The sequence below is a fragment of the Cryptomeria japonica genome, chromosome 1, assembly GCF_030272615.1.
Source record: "Cryptomeria japonica chromosome 1, Sugi_1.0, whole genome shotgun sequence".
Taxonomy (NCBI): Eukaryota; Viridiplantae; Streptophyta; class Pinopsida; order Cupressales; family Cupressaceae; genus Cryptomeria; species Cryptomeria japonica.
The window spans coordinates 367,619,043-367,637,260 of NC_081405.1; the positions used below are offsets into that span (position 1 = coordinate 367,619,043).

The 18,218-nt window shown below is 36.9% G+C and overlaps 1 protein-coding gene across 1 annotated transcript in view; it reads left to right on the forward strand.

Moving 5' to 3' along the window:
• Positions 1-9,632: 9,632 nt before the first annotated feature.
• The window catches only part of LOC131069110 (uncharacterized protein At5g02240), a 116,217-nt gene continuing 107,631 nt past the window's right edge, over positions 9,633-18,218 (forward strand). Inside the window, exon 1 of the mRNA XM_058004423.2 lies at positions 9,633-10,192. Within this exon, the coding sequence (XP_057860406.2) occupies positions 9,883-10,192 (310 nt within the window). The 5' untranslated portion in view covers positions 9,633-9,882. The remainder of the gene's footprint in view (positions 10,193-18,218) is intronic.

Consider the following 18,218-nt stretch of genomic DNA (forward strand, 5'->3'; position numbering starts at 1 on the left):
GAATTAGTATACCAAAAAACATTGAACTCAAACTTCCAAACAGTTTAGCAGATAACTAGTACAACAGATTCACTAATAAACCGGTTAAGATAAATGCAAACCAAATAGCAAACAAAGCATTTACCCACAAGAGCACAATCAACATAACACAAGATGTTTTGATGTGGAAACCCAAATGGGAAAAACCACGGTGAGCAGAAATTCACAAGTAACTATCTACAGAATAGAAACCAAACCGGTTAAGGTCAGACCGGTTAAGGTCATACAATGTTCTTCACCAGAACAGATCTTGTTAGGAATCTAGATCTCTGTTAGGAGATAAGTCCTGTTAAAGACTACCTTGTGAGAGGATTTCAGATTCACAGTTGTGAACCACCTTGTTAGAGGATTTACAAAGGCTTTGCTAAGCCTACCCGGTTAAGGGTTTCAGATTTGTTGAAGATGTGAGTAATGAACAAGTGAGTAATCTAGATACTAGCATAGTATGCTTGGTTAGATCCTTGATAGCTCATTGTTAATGCATTTTAGCATTACTTCAGTCTTCAATATATCCACACTCTTACTCTTCACACAGACCTAATCTTCTCTTCTATGATCGCACATACAAAACCCTCATCATCATATAAAACCCTAGACATGGTATCCTTATAAAGGAGTTTGATTTCATGTCTGTCCAATAGGATTAAATTACAAGTTCCTAGGTTCAGTGCATCTAGACACATTTGGTAACACGACACAAAATCACCGCCAAAGTGTCGGTGGATGATAACTCATCACAGAGTAATATCAGTTCATACAATTTACCGATTACCGGTTGTCAAAAATGAAGACTGGAAAAATGTTAACTATCGCTTTATTCCTTCATACTGCTTGAGATTCTCGAACCGCTTGAGGTCTTCATACCACTTGAGGTCTTCAGTCAGTTTGTGACCGGTAAACATCTTCTGCAAAACACCGAGTCTAAAGACTATAATACATAATACCAGTTGGAACAAATACCGGTTGAGCATAACTCATACATCAAGAAGGTGTACACAAAGCAAGTGTGTGTCCATCAATGACAATCACAACATCATCAAAATGCCAACAATCTCCCCCTTTGGCATTGATGGCAACACTTAGGAAAATTTTGACATCTAAGTGTTTTTACAACAAAAATATGCCATATGCAAAATTACTCCCCCTAAGCATATACACTATCCCTTTTGCAGAAATTACAATGTATACTACTCCCTTAAAGTGGTAACATGAAAGTATACATAACATTCACCAAAATTTTAAATACTACTCCCCCTTTGCCAACAATAACAAAGTACTGCAAAATAACCCCTGTTTCTCATTATCATTAAAATTGAGTAAATGTTTATGACAATAAGGAATGAAACTTGTCAAAAATAGATTTAAAATCCTGCAAAAAAGTCTTCATGGCTAATGACCATGACTCAAGTAATGAGGTAGCAACCTCACTTTCTGTATGCATCTGGGATACCTGTTCTTCCATGGCATCAATGGTACTCATCTCTTGAGTTACCGTTAGGGCTTCCAGATTGAGAAAACACTTTTGAAGAATTTGCAGTCTGGGTAATAAGACCAGTTGAAGCTCTTGCAAATCTCTTGACCGGTTGCTGATCTCCAATTCTATCCTGGAAGATTGAAACTGATAACGATGAATTGTTTGCCCATATGTAGTGAAGGAATCATATGGTGTCTTGAAGTTGCTTATGTATGCCTGCAAATATGATTGGAGTTTATCTTTTTGTTTGAGCACATCATCGCAAAATAGATGGCGTTGGCTGATTTTGCTCAACAGTAGTTTTCCCTCATCCATAGCAACACTTATATCCTTCTGTTGTTTCTGAAGTTGAGACTAGAGCTCATTCAGTTTCTTGACTAAGGCAGTGTTGAGTTCCTTTTCATGCTTCTTCTTTGCATTTTCTTTAGCAACTTCTTCCAGGCATTGGACCTGGTCCTCTACAATGGTACATAGAAGTTTTAGCTTTGACAGAGAGGAATCAGTACTAGGGAGGTTAGTATCGTGAATCAAACCGGTAAGAGTGTCGACTGCAGTTTGAATAACATCTTGCTCCTTCTTCCCCCTCAATGCTTTCAATCATTCTTGTCCAAGCTTTATGCTTTGGAGTAGCTCCGATTCATCTACAGATTGAAGATCAATAGGACTAGCGATGTCAATCAGTTTGGCTTGATCACCGATTGCCTTGGGAGTCTCCGCTTGTTTGGCTTGTTCTGCTTCCTTCTCCTCTGCTGCTCTTTTCTTTTTTTCTTCTTTCTTCTTTTGTTCCTCTTCTTGTTTCTTCTTCAGTTCTTCCTTCTTCTTATCTTCTTCCTCCTTTTTCTCCTCTTCTTTCTTCTTCTCCTCTTCTTTCCTCTTCTCCTCTTCTTTTCTCTTCTCCTCTTCTTTCCTCTTTTCCTCTTCTTGTCTCTTCTCTTCTTGTTTCGTCTTATCTTCCACTTTCTTTTTCTCCTCCTCTTTCTTTTTCTCTACCTCTTTCTCTGCTTTCTCCTTATCAGCCTTTTCCTTGTCCAATTTCTCCTTTTCTGCTTTTTCCTTGTCTTGTTTCTCTTTCTCTGCTTTTTCCTTATCAGCCTTTTCCTTCTCTGCATCTGGAGTGACATCTTCAACATCCAATGCATCAACATCAATAGTGTCAACCTGTTCTATAACTCTTTCTCCTTCACCATCAAATACCTCATCCGGTTTGGCTGAGGATAGGTCGGGTTCTTGTTCGGCCTTCTTGTTGGCCTCAGACACTTGATGTAACTGGACAACGACTTTGGCATGTAGATGAGTGTCCTTCTCCACTTCAGAGGTTCTGCCTTCTGTTGATTCAAGTAGCATCGATTAGATAAAACTGTATACCTATCTATTTACATCAAATGAAGAAAGACGGTAATACAGATATATATTTCATATGAATGATTTATATATCGAACCTCTTCATTATCGAATTGCAATTAAATACATGTCCAAAACATTACCGATATATAATCGGGTTATATTAGAATTGACCCAAATTAGTTATCGGGCTTGTTTGCTTTGATACTAATTCATTATAGGGTGTGTTTATATTGATCTGTTATCATTTACAATGGCACTGATTAGTTATCATAGACACCGAATGGATCAGTTGACATTTGGAAGAGTCACGACCAAGTGACATCTTGGTCAGACATGTCTAAAAGACATGTCCGATCAAGGTGCCACTTGATCGTGACTACCTTACTATATATGCATCATTCAAAAGAAAGGGGATGACATTGAAATCGATACATGTTCATCCTCCATACTTGCAGCAAAAGAAAGATCTTCAATATTATTACTATTCTTGTTACAATATTGAAGACAACAATATTATTGTCATAGTCATAATACCAAAATCTTAAATACACCATCTTGCATATAACTTGTTCATTAAATTGGAAATTGCAATAACATTTACACCTTCTAGCAACCCGAGTCTTCTTCTTCTCATGAAGAAGAGACCTTTATTTTTGTCCATTATCTCAAACAATTCAGAGTTGGAGGCATCGGGAAAGTACCGAGCAAAGACTTTCTCCCTTATTTCTTGTTCTTTCTCAATGGCAATGCGCCATTTATTGTCCAAAGAATTGTATAAAGAATCAGGTGTCATCGATCTAATTTCAGATGGCGACCGGTCATTTACACACAGATATTTTATCATTTCCTGCTCTACTTCTTCCTTCTCATTATCAGAAAAATCATCAAAATATTCTTTTAAGTCATCAAGCACCTTTCTCTTAATATTCTTTAAAGTCCTTTGACAATGTGTCAGAGGCTTATAAGAAGAGATGTCTATATTTACCGGTGCTGACAATGCAGGTGCATTACTAGTAGATTTAGCCTTCTTGCTTGATTGCTTGGTTTTCTTAGGCTGCACTTCCGGTTCGATATCCTTTGACTCTGGTGAGTTATTTTTGGTCTTCCACTTCCTCTCAAATACTTTAGCAGGTGCAACTTCCAATTTCTTCTTGGCAGGTGACCGCTTGGTCACTTTTGGGCTCGCTGAGGCAACCGGTGCCGATACCAATGGCACTGCCTTTCCCTTTTTCACTGTAGGATCTTCAACCGATGTTACCCTTTCCAAGTAGGTGTCGGTTCACTTTTTCTTTGCATCTAAAGGTGAGGCAATCAGGGTAGAGGCATACCCATCCAACATGTCATACATTACTTCATACCCCATAGGCTCTACTACTTCCTTTCTTGGCTCTACTGCTTACATTATGCATTCATCTACCTTTATGATAAAGCAGATGTCATCTTCATATTTCTTTACAATATCTCTAGAAATCCTCATCCTTTGGCTCATTTTCTGCTTGAATTCATCAAAATATTTATTCAGAACCTCAGGATATCCGGTTCCTACCGCTTGGAGACTTTCCCTAATTTGCTTAGTGACCGGTTGGTCAGCAGACCATTGAATATCACCAACTCCAAGAAAATAGCCTTGAAAGTAGAAAAATAGGCTGATCAAAAGCTGTCCAAACCTGTAACTTAGAGCATTGTCCTGTTTGATGGACTTCAAGTTCAATAGAAGTTGTTTATGCAAATAGGTACATAAGTCAAAAGAAGCTTCTTCCTGAATCATTCTGTAGGCGGCATTCACTGCAGTAGCGGGGACAAAGTTTATTCTACTGGCATAAAAAACCCGGTAGCCGATCACCATGCAAACATACTTAACCAAGTCATATTTGATGGGGTTGACAATCATTCCTCGTTGGTCGCTTAGAGAACCAATGAGCTTAGTCATTTCAGTCTTGATGACCTTCCTTAAAGCTGACACCTCACCAATGTTACAGAAACTGGTGATGACATGAATTGCTTCTAGTGTGATATCATGCATCCGCTCGAGGTACATTTTATCACTGTGTACTCTGCTCAAGATGATGCAGATGTGGTCTTCCGTGAACTCTTCAAGAAAATAAACTGCATTGTGTAGTTTCTTCCTCTCTAGGATGCTATATTTCGGTTTGATTTTCTTGTCATCCCCACATAATAGACCTAGCTGAGAATGGATCACTAGGGATCCTAGGTCTTCAATTTACAATCAATATAAGATGAAATATCTTCCTCAACTATGACTCCACTGGGTATCTAGGATAGGGCATTCTATTTCATCTTCTTTTGAATAAAATTCACTGAGTCTACAGGTGCACTAGGACTAGAGCATGATGCAGAAGCCATGATCAAATGATAAACAATTTTTTTGAGAAATACCTTCACACTTTGAAATTTAGGGTTTTGCAATGTCGCTCAACACATCACTTTGGTTGCTGGATTACCGCTTTGGTGTTCTTCACTTGATTGATTGAAAAGGATCTCTGGATTCTTCTGCAAGATTTTGAATTCACTTTGAATCGCTTGATGAATTGCTCTTTATTGCTTTGCACTTGAAAATTCTTCACTCGAAAACAAATAAGTGAAAATGGCATCAAAAATCCTTTTTAAACGATCTTTCACCTACCATAATAAATGCTCCACCGCTAGGGTACAAACCCTAATTTTGCCTTTTACCGCTTCAAAATCATTTGCCGATTGACAGGTAATGTATACTGGTTAAGGTCTTTACCGATATAAACCGAGGGTTCAAATATTTCACCGCTATACTCCCCCTAAGCTTTTCTGAAGCTTAGTTTGTTGGTTCAGAGACTTCCACACTAGGTGCAGAAACCGGTTCATCTTGTGACACTTCTTCAGGTTTCTTTTTCCATGTTTTATTCATTCCCGCTTGAACAGTTTCAACATCAATCTTCCCTTCTGGAGTGATCAGTATATTATCTGATAGGTTCTTTCTCATTCTGCAGGTTTTGGCAGTGTGTCCCAGTTTGTTGCAATGATAGCATACCATTTCAGGTGTTCTCCATGGTCCATTGTTCATACTACCATTCTTCCTTCTGAATGTTGCAGCAGTGTGACCGCTACCATGACAGATCAAACAGGTTGCTCTCCAACCAGTTGCCGCTTGATAGCCACCACCACCTGACTGATGGTCATAGGCATTATACCGGTTTGGATTTTGGTTCACTGTGGGTTCCGTGATAACTCCTTGAGTCCTTGGAGGGTATCTCCCAGTGTTGTGCAAAATAGATCTGCATTCAAATGCTCTATGCCCAAACTTGTTGCATGCATAACAGTTTCCATTGAATCTAGTGGATCTAGACTTATTGTTTAGAAAATAAGGAAAATTATTGTAGGCCTTATTTCTACACACATTAGCAGTATGTCCTTCCTTGAGACAATTAAAGCAAACAAATTTAAACTTTTGCTTACCTTTATCCTTTGATGTTGGTTGATTCTTTGAGGCTACATCTTTTGTTCCAGAGGTCTCACCTTCCTCATAATCGGAGAAACCAAGTCCAGTGGTATTCTTTACCGGTTTTGTTGATTCAAGCTTTTGCTCTAGCTTAGCAATACTCTAATTGAATTTGACAAGTATCTCCTTTGACTCAGTGAGTTCTTTGGAAATAGCAGCATTAAATTCTTTCAAGGTTGCATTCTTAGAAATAGCCATGTTTAGTTCACCTTGCATTTCTTCTTTTTCCACTTTACTCTCTTGGAGATGAGCAGTAAGGGCACTGATTTCTTGCTTCAGCTTGGAGATCTCATGATCTTTGTCTTTTACCAGATCTTCAGCTTTCCTTCGGTTCTCAAGATCTTGACACATTCTGATAGTCAGTCCTTCCAGTTCCCTTCTCAGGTTGGCATTAGATTCATTCAGTTTTTCAACTTCTTCAACTAGGGCATCCATGTCTATTTCATCAGAAGAACTATTTTCAGTAAGCTTCATTAGTTTCTCAGCATGCTCTCTTCTTTTTGCCAGAGAGGCTTTATACTTGACTTTGAGTTCATCATATGCTCTCTCAGTCTGAGTGAGACGATGAGTAAGTTCCCTCACAGTGTATTCCCCCATATCTCCTTCCAAGTGGTTAGACTTATAGAAAGGTTGGCTCTTATACCAATTGATGAATACTAAGAGAGGGGGGGGGGGGTGAATTAGTATACCAAAAAACACTGAACTCAAACTTCCAAACAGTTTAGCAGATAACCGATAGAACAGATTCACTAATAAACCAGTTAAGATAAATGCAAACCAAATAGCAAACAAAACATTCACCCACAAGAGCACAATCACCATAACACAAGATGTTTTGACATGGAAACCCAAATGGGAAAAACCACGGTGAGCAGAAACTCACATGTAACTATATAGAGAATAGAAACCAGACCGGTTAAGGTCATACAATGTTCTTCACCAGAACAGATCCTGTTAGGAGAAAAGTTCTGTTAAAGACTACCTTGTGAGAGGATTTCAGATTCACAATTGTGAACCACCTTGTTAGAGGATTTACAAAAGCTTTGCTAGGCCTACCCGGTTAAGGGTTTCAGACTTGTCGAAGATGTGAGTAATCAACAAGTGAGTGATCTAGATACTAGCACAATATGCTTGGTTAGATCCTTGATAGCTCACTGTTAATGCATTTCAACATTACTTCAGTCTTCAATAACTCCACACTCTTACTCTTCACACAGACCTAATCTTCTCTTCTATGATCGCACATACAAAACCCTCATCATCATCTAAAACCCTAGACATGATGTCCTTATAAAGGAGTCTGATTTCATGTCGATCCAATAGGATTAAATTACAAGTTCCTAGGTTCAGTGCATCTAGACACATTTGGTAACACGACACAAAATCACCGCCAAAGTGTCGGTGGATGATAACTCATCATAGAAATACCGGTTGGTAACTCATCACAGAGTAATACCGGTTCATACAATTTACCGATTATCGGTTGTAAAAAATGAAGACTGGAAAAATGTTTACTACCACTTTGTTCCTTCATACCGCTTGAGATTCTCGAACCGCTTGAGGTCTTCATACCGCTTGAGGTCTTCAGTCAGTTTGTGATCGGTAAACATCTTCTGCAAAACACCGAAAGTCTAAAAACTATAATACATAATACCGGTTGGAACAAATACCTGTTGAGCATAACTCATACATCAAGAAGGTGTACACAAAGCAAGTGCGTGTCCATCAATGACAATCACAACATCATCAAAATGCCAACAACATATATATGTGGACAACAACCTTATAGCCAGTATATAGTCACTGCAAGTAATAGTATCAAACATACACATTATTGTAATGATAAATAATGAAGAGGTTTCGAATAATTATGAACAATAATCAATTTTTTTGCATTCTCTGTAATGATTTTGACATTATAAATAGAGAGACACCATTTAACAACGTACCCAAAAAATGAAATGATAAATAATGAAGGGGTTTCGAAGAAAATGAAGAGATATTCAATTGTTTTGCCATTCTTTGTGAGGATTTCAACATTATTAAACTGTAAGAGAGCATTGAAATGAAACTGTAAACCTCATACAAATAAATCATCAATAAACAAAGCATAATGTAGCTACGAGGGAGCTAAACCATCATTGGACATCCAATATGGCTCTTAATATTATTTACAGTGACTATATTGAAAGAAATGCTGGTTTATTGAAAACAATATAATTTCAATTGAAAGATTTATAGCATTTAGCGTTGACTGCATAAGGAATTTAGTTATTCTGTGTGTACCAACCTGAATGTGCACCATTAAATAAAGAATGTGCAGAGGGTATTTGCAGAGCTCAGGAATATGCAATGAATTGGATTGTAATGAAAGTGACACAAAAAATTCTGTCTTACAATATAATACGAATGTGCAATGCATTCGATTGTGGTAGCTAGCTATTTTCAAATTTGAATTTTTGTGGCAAATAGTCGGTCATGTCATATTAAATATGCAGTCCTCCATTGCTTCGAATTGTTAAGTTTTCTTCTATGCTTTGAATGAAACTTGATTTTTTAAATTTGATTTTATGCAAATTCTTGGATATTGGGGAGCCTTACACTAGTTGTTGCAAATGTAGGTACTAAATGCAAATCCATTAAATGCATGAAGCTGTGAAGTGATATTTGGAAGAATGTACACTTGAGTGTCTAAGAAGTCTAAAGTTGATTGTTTTATGTCATGTAATGCACCAATAACTGTTCATATGTAATTGTAATTGGAGTACATTGTACTTTTTAGCCACTTGCATAAAATGACAAATGTAAACATTAAGTTTTTTAAAAAATAAAAATGTTTATTATTTGTGCAAGTTGTTTTGTACTAAAATAAGAAATGTACGAGTAGTTTTTTTATTTATTTATTGTCAACTACTAATTCATTTGTGAACATGTATTGATGCTAAAATAAATATTTACTGATATTTTTATTTTTATCAATTGACAATTTTTGTTTTTATGTTTTAGGGGTGAACATGGCAATAAGGTGACGGTTATTGAAACAATGTTATCTATTGGTACTCTTCCCCTATGTACCACATATTAACACACACTAATTAAATGTGACATACGAAAACAATAAAAAATTGTAAAAATCCAATACACTATTTAAAATTTATAAATACACAAAATTAAATTAGCTATAACGATGGCTGATATGCTTCTCTATGCAAAATTTCCCCATTCCAATTGTGGCCAGCGTAGATATTTTAAGTATGTGGGTATGCTCATGTTGGAAGCCATACTTTAAATAAGTAGACCGTGGCGATGGTCTTAACCATGAAATCTCTTGTGAGATGTTAGCCATCTCCTCGTTTTCCATGAATGTCATGGATAAGGCCTTTCACATACATGTAATTCGAATTAAACTGCTCTGTACTGATGGTTCATTGGAGCATCCTGAATGTTCGTTGAAATTTAAACCATACTAAGTCCTACACGAGCATCTAGAAGCATCTTCCAATTAATTGGAGGCTTCTTCATCACTATAATAATGGGGACAATGATACTTCCATTGCCTATCTCTACTCGTCAACACTTCTCATCAGAATACAGTATACACACTCCATTTATTTCTCGACACTGCTATAGGAGGCATCATTGCTTGAGCAGAAAAAAATCGTTCTTAAACCTCTCGAGCACTTCAAATTGTTGTTTTGGGTCTTTAAGATCTTCTTCAGTAGTAGGCTTCACCTTGCCCTGCAGACAAAGGTGTTGCAGAGCTTTGAAACTAGGTGTAACAGTAGCGTCAATGGCAGATTCAGCTATGACTGTGCTGGTCACTGGAGCCGGTGGTAGAACAGGTACTTTCAATGCTACTGTATTTTTTTATAAGTAGAATAAAATTTAGAAAGTATGATAAGTCAGACAAAATCGAACGGGCCCGGGGGTTGCGGGAATTTGGACGGCAGACAAGTAAAGCTTAGAAACCGTCGTGAATTTAATCAAATTTTTGTGGGCCTGAAGGTTGAGGTAACGGGAATTGCAAAAGAACAAAGTTTAGAGACTACCATAACTTTAATTAAATGAGTTGAGTTTGAGGTTGGCACTTGGCATTGAGAATGGACGAAGAATAAATTTGAAAAAATAGGATTAAGTTATGTCTTATGGATGTGGAGGATTCGCGAATTCTGCAATCAATTGAGAAAATCAGAATGTAATTTTGGACAAAGGGAATTGAGAATTTTGTAGGTGCACTGAAAGTATCCGAGATCAAGAAATTGGTTATTTCGGCGAGAGAACGAGGTCTTGAGATCTAGATATGTGGGTTGTTCAAGATTGGCTAAAAATTTGGGAATTGATGATAGAGAGGACTCATTCCCGCCGCAACTGACAATTTAGAATGTAACAATGTAAACTACGCTATGTATTGTAGAAATTGGTTTTGTGGGTTGAAGTAAGGAAGGCTTGATTATTAATTGTGGATTAGAGACATGGGAGTTGAGGAATTGTTATGTGGGATGGGGATTGGGAAATTGGGCATTTGAGTTTAAGTGATGCAAATTGGCAAAGCACATGGGATTTGATGCTTATAGGGATTGAAGAATCGTTTACGTTGATTTGAACCGAGTAAATTGAGGAATTGGATATGTGGGCCGAAGTTGCAAAGCTTGGGGCTTGTGTATATGGGTTAGAGCTCAAGGTATGTAGGTTGAGGCTAGAGGTGTTGGTTTTCCATGGGATAAGGTTACGGTGATTGAGGAATGATGAATTTTAGTTTAGGGCATGCACATTTGCATTTCTTTTGCAATCCAAAGGCATGGGGATTGAAGAATTGGGTGTGCGTGTTTAGTCTGTGGTATATAGTGATATAGATAAATTGCACACATGGGTTTGGACAAGATGATATGAGGAATTGGAAATTAAGTCGAGGAATGTATTTTGAGGATTTAATCGGTAGGCACATCGAATTTGGAATACTAATGCATTTTGGCATCAACTAATCGGTTATGCACTATATTCCACTAAGTTTCTGGAACAAGGATGGAAGGGGATAGGGGGACTTGTTTCCAGTAGAGATTTTTTGGGAGCACTTTTTTTAGGGGATTGCAAGGGACAACTATTAAAAAACAGGGAACATTTTAAATTACATGAAATTTGAAATATTTCCACAATGAGCTATGGTGCTATGAATACCCAACATCTTGAGAATGAGGGCAAGGCAATTGTCATCTTGGATGAGAAGATTAAGGAAGACAATATCTGTATTTGAATTGTGGCTACTACGTAAGATACCAAGAGCAACAATGATAGTGCAACATATAAGGGTAAGCTATAATACAACAATGCCCTGTTATGCATTTACTCCCATATCTAACAAGTTCAGCTCCTTGGTTAGGCAGCCCTTAAGGGGTTTTAACACCATGATCTGATAACCCTTTATCTCTATCTTCTCCACAAACCTCTTCCAAGATTCCTAGCCCTTTCATTGTGGAACCTGCTTCCACTTTTTTCCATCCTCAATCAATGAAGGCTGACTATTAGTCGAAGTCCTATGACCTGACATCCCATAACGAGTGCCCTTTTCCCACTCTTCGCTAAGAACCAGCTCCAGCAAGCCAATTAAAATTCCCCTGACAGACCACTATAAATTTGGCAAAGCCAACATTAACAAAACCCATAATGGGTTGATATGTGTCATTGAACTTCAGCATATTTATCATGATCTTATTTAAGAAAATCATAGGCTGCTTTAAAAAGGAAAAGGAAAGGGGTTTTTATAGTTCACGATGCCAGCCATCTATGTATGGGTCTACAGATGGGTTAGAGCAGTATGGGACTACCTCGTACTCCTTGCGGGAGGTACCTAACTGCACTACAAACGAGGCGTACATACCTTACCCCCTTGTGGGATTTGAACTTGTGACCTCTCTTTCAAGAGCACAAGTTCTCCACCACTAGGCCAACTCAGGCTGATGCAAAAATCTGCAAGGGGTAAAAGACAATCAGCGGACCATTATAAATTGTTTAAACAAACTAGAGGAAGGATTAGCAATCCTCAGACGCTGTATCCAAAATGTTCTGAATGGGGCTGATACTATTGAACAAAATTTGAATGCTGATGATGTGAGATCATAATGTAATTCCTAAATCAGTAACAAGAACAATTTAACACGACAAAACAAGCTAATAATCAATGAATAATTTTGCCAAATGAATCTGCTGCTCCTTCTGAGCACTGGAATGTGCACCTGGGCAGCAAACGAGATGTTTAAATACTAAATAGGCTGGGTTTGGAACCTAGAGGGCTAGACAGTTGGGAAGAGATGCTGCACCAACGCAAGAAACAACAGCTGTGAAGTTGATATATCTTTTTTGCTCCTGTCTTTGATCAATTTTTACTATACTACTGCTTAACAACATAACATCTTGTGGGCCCATCTATTCTTGTTTGTTTTCAATCTTTCTCTTTTTTTGGATTGGGTTGTAACCATCCCTTGTTATCATTTAGCTCTTCCATTTATTCAGTGGTGACAAAATACAAATCTCCACTTATTCAGTGGGAAACAAGTGGACACTTCCACTTATGCAGTGGGAAAGCAAGGGAACACTTCTACTTATTCAGTGGCAAAGTTTATTACAAGATAACCAGTTGTTCAGTGGGGTTAAATACGTCAACAATAAGTAAAACTAAAGATCAAACCCATTGGCAATACTACCATCCAGTGTTACAAAGATGCATAGAAACATTAGTTCTTTGGTGATATGACCATTTGAAGCAGTACAAGATTAGTCTAAATGCAATATTAAGTGTTGATAATGATAAGACTGTTGTAACACTCCAAAATAGTGCCAAATAGTATGAACCAAATCAACTCAGCTATGAAAACAACGGCAAGATACCTTGAATGGATGATGAGTGTGGCTGGAATAGGTCTGATGCTCTTTACTTTTGCTGGTAAGCTGTCGGTACAGTTCTTATCAACTATTGGAAACTCGAAAACATTGAAATGGAATAAACCCACACACCATAATAGCTTACACTTGGAAAGTATCTCGAAACACCTTAACTCACACCTCAAAATATAATGGAGATATATATGTCTGATATGGAAGAATCAGTTATTGCATGTCTGAGACAACTCACTGATTTGCAGATGAACCATAATGGCAGTTACAAAAGTACTAAAACTCACCCCAAAACATTAAAGTTCACCTGAAGGTTGTCTGGTCTTTCATTACGAACCCTAGGTGCTTCAATTCATGGTGAAAACAGCTCCAAACCTAGCGCTTCGACTGAACATTCTGGAAACAATACTTTATCAAGATGAAAATGAAAATTAGAGAACTCACATTTTGTTTACAAGCTGGAACATAAATTACAACATTACCCACGAACATCTAAATCACCCCGAAGCATTAAAGTCTCACCACCATGTCTTTGGCATGAAAGAGCATTGCTAGGTGCCTTTAAACTGTGATAAAACTCTTCTAGAACTGAGGAATTTGGATTTCTAGCTCACATGCCCTTGTTTTGGCATGGTATGACCCTCAATTATGTGGTACATCATTATAAGTCACCACTTATCTTCATAATCAGTTTGTCCAGTAGCCTTCCCCTTGAACAGCTGGAAATCAAGGTTAAATCTAATTTAAATCAGACCTTTGCAACAACAACATTAAACAGATACATTCATAATAGATATGGTGCGACTAGCATAGCACCCTCACAATCCTCCACAAATCATCCCAAATCCATTTGAAATGTCATGGAGATCACACCAAAATGTTTAGCATCATTAAACACTTTAAAATTGCTTCAAAAGAATTCATCATTCAATACCAAATTGTTAAACTTCTTTGCATGCGTAACTATGACTTTTGAATGAAATCACCAAGACTAGCTAGGGGGTTTTCGTTCTTGAAACCAATAATTTCATGAGGGTTTTTATCCTCAAGAAATTTGAAGAACACAAGTTCACTCCATATGCAAAAGCAAATAACATATCATGGCTAATCTCTCAAATGAGCTCTCAATCTCCTTTTATAATTTTTCTGGAGGGAATAACCAATTTAAAATATAATAATTTCTTTTTCTCTCACAAAGACTTCTTTTGGAGGATAAATATTATTTTTCATAGGCAAACATCCCCAGGCTTAAGTGTTCAACTTGAAGCACAACTTAATCCTTTCTATCGAGCTATCACACTAAGTTGTCCTTTTATTATTTTTCAACATTAGACAACTTAAGTGAATAATTAATAACTCAATAATTAACTTGAGTTGCAGAAAGCACCAAAATGATATAATTATGCAATTTTGATCATACCAAGCTGATCTTGAGGTCATAGGATGATGATTTGAAGTAATGGATTAACTTACTGAAAATAGCATGCTTCTCCAAGAAGTTTGGAGAGCTCCCAAAAAGTCAAAAATCAATTTTAAAAGTGAAACAAGGCTCATAAAGACCAACAAAGCTCATTGCTAACATCTCTGCAAGACACAACTTTAGCACTCCAAGAACTTTGGAGTTCTCTCTAACTCACCAAGTTGCTCACGATAAAACTCGGAAGCTAGGTTAAATGCTTAGAAATCAATTTTGCCTTAAATGGGGACATTACAATCCTCTCTCCTTAGAATTGTTTTCCCTCAAGCAATTGCAAGTCTCAACCATCTATTTGTTTTCGAATGAACAATGTGGCTTCAGTACCCAAAATCAATCCAGAAGGTATGTGAACCTTTCTGTTTGATGTACTTTGCTGCAACATACTTGCAATTAGAACCCCCTTCACCTTTTTTGCTAAAAGAACAACAATCTTTTGCAAGAATATAGCAAAATCTCCGAAAATCTACTTGGCTCTACCATGCTTCCATTGCACTACTCTGATGAAGATTGGAAGATCTATGAAAACACTCACTGTTTCCATTCCAAGAGTCTCTATTTGAGTGTTAAAAACATGCAAAAATGCAAAAATATGCTGACCTAAATAAGCTTTAAAGTTAATCCATTAGGATCCACAACACATTCTTTTGTAGAATGATCTTTGTTAATGATATTAAAGGTTTTCCCTTTCAAATTAGGATATGAATTAACATTGGTGCAGGCTGAACACAAATTATGACAGCCACAAATGTCCAAAATCAGAGTTGTATGGCTGGAGCTTTGTTGAAAAACTCTCTAAAAATTCTTTTGACTGGTGAGTTCTCTCGAGTTAAATTGCTAGGTGAGTTACTCGTCCAATGAGTTTATGAAAAACTCTAGGCGATTTTTTCCCATAAAAATCTTGAGTAAATGCTAAAAATCATGAGTTTTGTATTAACAACTCCTCCAAATTCATATAATTTTTTTTTGCTTGCAGTTAAAAAATGTGATTTCCATTGGTGGTAAAGGTTTCAAAGGCCTTAATTTGGGCTTGGAAGCCCCTTGACCTTGTTGGGGGCATTTCCCCCAAAACCCCACAAGGGGACTGCCCCTTAATCCTGTTGGGGGCGTTGCCCCTAGATCCCCATGAGGGACACTCCTCATTGGGTCTTCACTACCAAATTCCCATTAGTTATTGGAATCTGTCAAATAAAAAACTTGACTATAGTGAGGGGTGATGGGGAATTGGGATCTAACTTTTGAGTGTGCATACTTAGACATTATTATTGCACAACTTGCCAAAAATCTCTTTAGATGAGGCAACTTATACATATGACATGGCTAGTGGAAGTGGCATTATAACTCATTTAGAGTTGAACTTGTTTTTTGATCTATGGTATGTATTAAATTCTAATTTTGATTTATATATGATGGAGATTAGTAATATGCTCAACAAAATTAGAAATGTGTGTTTTTGAAAAATATCTCTAAACATTTATGCATATAAAATGTTCGATGAAATTGCCGAGTCCTGATTTTTAAAAGTTCTGGGCCAAAAGAGTTATTGCCAAGTAAGAGTTTTTCAACTATGAGCTAGAGTATCCAGTCTATTCAGCTGAAACCATAAATTAGTCTTTTCCAATGACTGAATGGTCTAAGAATACACTTCTTGCAGCTGTTGAAGTCTGAAACCAGCTGTATACAATCTGATTTCCTCAAAATCAGCACCCTAAAAAAGGAACACTGCAAAACTGAAACCAATTAACAAGAACAAGAAATCTGAGTATTCTATTAGCTGAATATACCTTCTCAAGAGTCACCAAATGAGTAATGCTCCAATTCCTGATTAAAATTTCTCTGCAGTCAACACGTAAATAAGCAAATGGAATCAAATGTTGGCTGATTGAAAAGAAAACAGCAGCATTATTTCTGAAATTTGTTCTGTAATCTTCCATGGTACATTTATTTCATTATCCATAACCTCCACGAAATTGCCATAACACTTGTAAGTATTCAAATGGAACTTATTGATGGCTGGACTGAATCAAAACAGCAGCATTAAAGTAGTATTTCTGACTTGTACGTCTTTGTACAACCACCTCTTTGTCACTACCAAACTCTACAACCTTCAACTGATGTTCTCATGCATGAAAATTAAATGTTAAAGCAATATAATCATGTTTTTGCTTTCTAAATCTGTTAATCATGAAGACTTTTTTAAACATAGTTAAAATCTCATCACAGTTCTGCATCTCACAAAAATGATGGTGTTTCCTTCTTTTTGACGAACTCAAACTTGTGAGATCAAACACCATGCAAGGTTGATACAATACAGAATTAACCACATCATGAAAATATGCTTGGGCCAATTTCAAAACATTACATACTTTGATTTCATACCGTTAGTCAGCCAAAGGAGATGACTTCCAAATGATGAAGTCTTCATGTTAAAGAGCACACGGTTATACCGAGGGGGGGTGAATCAGTATAACAATGATCTTATACCAATCTAAACTTTATCAACTTCATTCATAAGTATATAAGTTATCTCATAAACATATTCATTGCACAGCTATATTCATATGTGATCTAATTATTATGAATACAAATAGAACACAAGATATATACGTGGAAACCCTTATGGGAGAAAACCACGGCAAATGAATGCTTTTATATATTTCTTCTTTTACAATATCTCGTAGGCACCAACCCCTAACACTGTTTGTGAGCACCAACCCACTGGAAGCACCAACTCCCAAATCTGATTTTGTGAGCACCTACCCACTGGAAGCACCAACTCCCAAATCTGATTTTGTGAGCACCAACCCACTGGAAGCACCAACTCCCAGAATTCGTGAGCACCAACCCATTGGAAGCACCAACTCCCTAATCCAGAATTAGTGAGCACCAACCCACTAGATATAAATCTGATTTTCCATCTTTTAATGTTGCTTCAACAACGGATGATGGACATTGCAATCTTTCCAAATCTGCACATATACTTTCCTTCACACGTATATATATATATATATATATATTTCTTTTCACCACTGTATATACTCTCTTCCACAAATCTGCATATATCTACTCCTCAATTCACATCTGCATATACATTTCCTTTATATCTGTATACAAACTACTGATAATTATTTCTTAGCAATGCTTCATAAGTCTGTGATAGTCTTCTTTATACTCTTTATAAATTTGTTCATGCAGGTCTTCATAAATCTGTTCATATAGGCCTTCATAAATCTGGACTTTATTCTTGGTGTAGATGATAATCTTCAATGCTTACACTCAACTCTCTTGATAACCTCATTTATTCATATCTGCTGTGATAAGTTTCCTCTGCTTTATATTACTTTACATCTGTTATAATTGAACGGTTATCTTATTGTAGGCACATCACATCCCTTTTCAGAATTATGACTAGGGGATTATATTTTCATAATTCACATCTCCTTTTTTGCTTCTTATGTATGTGCAGTCTTTTTATTTTCTTCTACATCCACATCATAGTCTGAAAA